Source organism: Montipora capricornis, chromosome 7, assembly GCF_036669925.1.
Source record: "Montipora capricornis isolate CH-2021 chromosome 7, ASM3666992v2, whole genome shotgun sequence".
Taxonomy (NCBI): Eukaryota; Metazoa; Cnidaria; class Anthozoa; order Scleractinia; family Acroporidae; genus Montipora; species Montipora capricornis.
In genome coordinates, this window is record NC_090889.1 from 45,488,400 (window position 1) to 45,490,854 (window position 2,455).

The 2,455-nt window shown below is 40.9% G+C and overlaps 1 protein-coding gene across 1 annotated transcript; it reads left to right on the forward strand.

Annotated features, from left to right (window-relative positions):
• Positions 1 to 756: 756 nt before the first annotated feature.
• On the forward strand, positions 757 to 2,160 carry LOC138056081 (uncharacterized). Its single transcript, XM_068901920.1, has one exon. It carries the CDS (start codon positions 757 to 759, stop codon positions 2,158 to 2,160), a length of 1,404 nt encoding a protein of 467 aa, XP_068758021.1.
• Positions 2,161 to 2,455: the final 295 nt, after the last annotated feature.

Sequence of the window (2,455 nt, forward strand, 5' to 3'; positions counted from 1 at the left end):
CAGTACAAGCTTCTGACTAGATGAGGATGATCAAGGTGTAGTTGATTCCATTGTTACTAATGATTATCTAGTTGTCGATGATGATGTTTATTTTCCTTGTGTGCCTTGTGTGGGAGTCGATTCTTCTCGTGCACAGTTTTCTATTCTTGATTCGTATGAATTAGATTCTACTCAGGCGAAATCTGTTACATCGGTTAGAGGAAGGCTAGCAAAATGCATTTCAGAGTGGGAAGAAATCAATGCTCCGGGTTTTATATTGGAATTTATTCGAGAAGGCTATAAAATTCCTTTTGTTTCTCTACCTCCTCCGAAATATAGCGATAATAACTTATCGGCTATTAAGGAGAAGGACTTTGTCTCCGAGGCGGTTCTAGTTCTACTCAAGATGAATTGTATCGCAGAATTAGATGAAGCTTCCGATATTGTGAATTCCTTGTCAGTTTCCACACAATCGTCTGGGAAGAAGCGATTGATATTAGACCTTAGACATGTCAATTTGTACGTTTACAAACAAAAATTTAAATGCGAAGATCTCAAAGTCGCGCTTTCAATTATTTCACGGGGTATTCCCTTTTTAAGTTTGATCTTAAGTCGGGGTATCATCATGTAGAGATTTTTCCCGAGCACCGAAAGTTCTTAGCTTTTAGGTGGGGTTTTGGTGACGGGGTTATTCGTTATTTTCAATTTGCAGTTATCCCATTCGGTCTGTCTTCGGCGCCATGTTTATTCACAAAACTATTTAAGCCAGTTATTAAAATGTGGAGGTCCAATGGTATTCCGATAGTCGTTTTTCTTGATGACGGATTGGGCGGGGGTGCTACCGAGTTAACTGCTAAAATTCACAGCTTGAAGGTGCATAGCGTTCTAATTAGGTTTGGTTTTATTGTAAACCTTCCAAAGTCCCAGTGGGATCCTTCTCATGTTATAGTTTGGCTAGGTTGTGTGATTGACACTATTCCGGGCACCATTGCTGCCACTGATCAACGACTGCGCAAATTTGTTAATTTTATTGATTTCCTCAGTGATTGTGAATCTCGCGTAGTCAAAGCTAGGGATCTGGCTTCGCTTATTGGCATGATCATTTCATTCTCTCCTTTTGTGGGTAACGTCACGCGCATTATGACTAGGTCATTATACCACGTGTTATATGGTAGGTCATCGTGGAATTCTAATGGCCAGCTCACTGATGAGGCTATTCGGGAAATAATGTTTTGGAAACTAAACGCACGTTCTCTGAACGGTCGGGCGGCGTGGCCTACCGAAAGCAAGCCCTCGAACATTGTATATTCGGATGCTTCTGATTACGCTTGCAGTTCTTTTGTTGAAAACGAAGGTAAAATATTTCAGCAGAACTGGTCGTCCGATGAGCGTAAGAAGAGCTCTACTTGGAGGGAATTAAAAGCGGTTCAGTTAGCTATTAGTAGCTTTGCTCACGATCTCAAAGGCCAACGGGTGGCTTGGTTCACTGATAATCAGAATGTTGTAAGCATTGTAAATAGTGGAAGTCGTGTTGAGCAATTGCAGTCTCTACCTTTAGAAATTTTCGCTTCCTGTGCAACAAATAGCATTTCACTCGAAATGAAATGGGTCCCTAGAGACCTGAACACAGTGGCGGATTGTCTCAGTAGAATCATAGATTTTGATGATTATGCATTAAACGATGATATTTTTAGAATGTTGGACGTTAGGTGGGGTCCGCATTCGGTGGACAGGTTCGCTTGCAACTATAACACCAAGCTTGCTCGCTTTAACTCTAGGTTTTATCAGCCTGGAACAGAAGCGGTTGACGCATTTACTCAAGATTGGAAATATGAGAATAATTGGCTAGTGTCCCCGGTTTCCTTGATTGTAGGAGTTATCAATCATTTGAAACTATGCAAGGCTGAAGGATCAATTGTTGTTCCAGTGTGGAAGTCATCCTATTTTTGGACAGTCTTGTCTCAAGACGGCAGACATTGGAGTCCTTTTGTGCATGATTGGTTGTTATTACCTGATCGCAAGTGTCTCTTTGTCAGAGGCAAAGCTAAGAACCGTTTGTTTGGAGCTAAGAATTTGTGTTTTAAAGTGGCTGCTCTTAGAGTCAAGTTTAATGTCAGTGAACGACTGTGTTCATTAGGTTTTTGTACTGAAGATGATGGATGGTGCGATAAGCGCAATTAAGTCAAGATGTGGCCTTTTCTGGTTGGAATTTATGTCGAATGCATGGCATGCAGTAGTGTGACTGGATCTTTGGTATCCACCTTCCATTAGTTTTTAGCGGATCCGCTTTTTCCCGTCATTGTCCAGTGTGGGACAGTTACTGGTGTTTTATTTTCAGTTTCAAGTGTACTAATGGATCTAGCGAACTAACGTGTATGTAATGTGTAGAGATAATAAAGTCAGCGTTTCGTAACCGAATTTGCTTTCTTTGGCCACATTTACACTGGGGAAGTAATTTTAAGTTAAGGTTTTTATC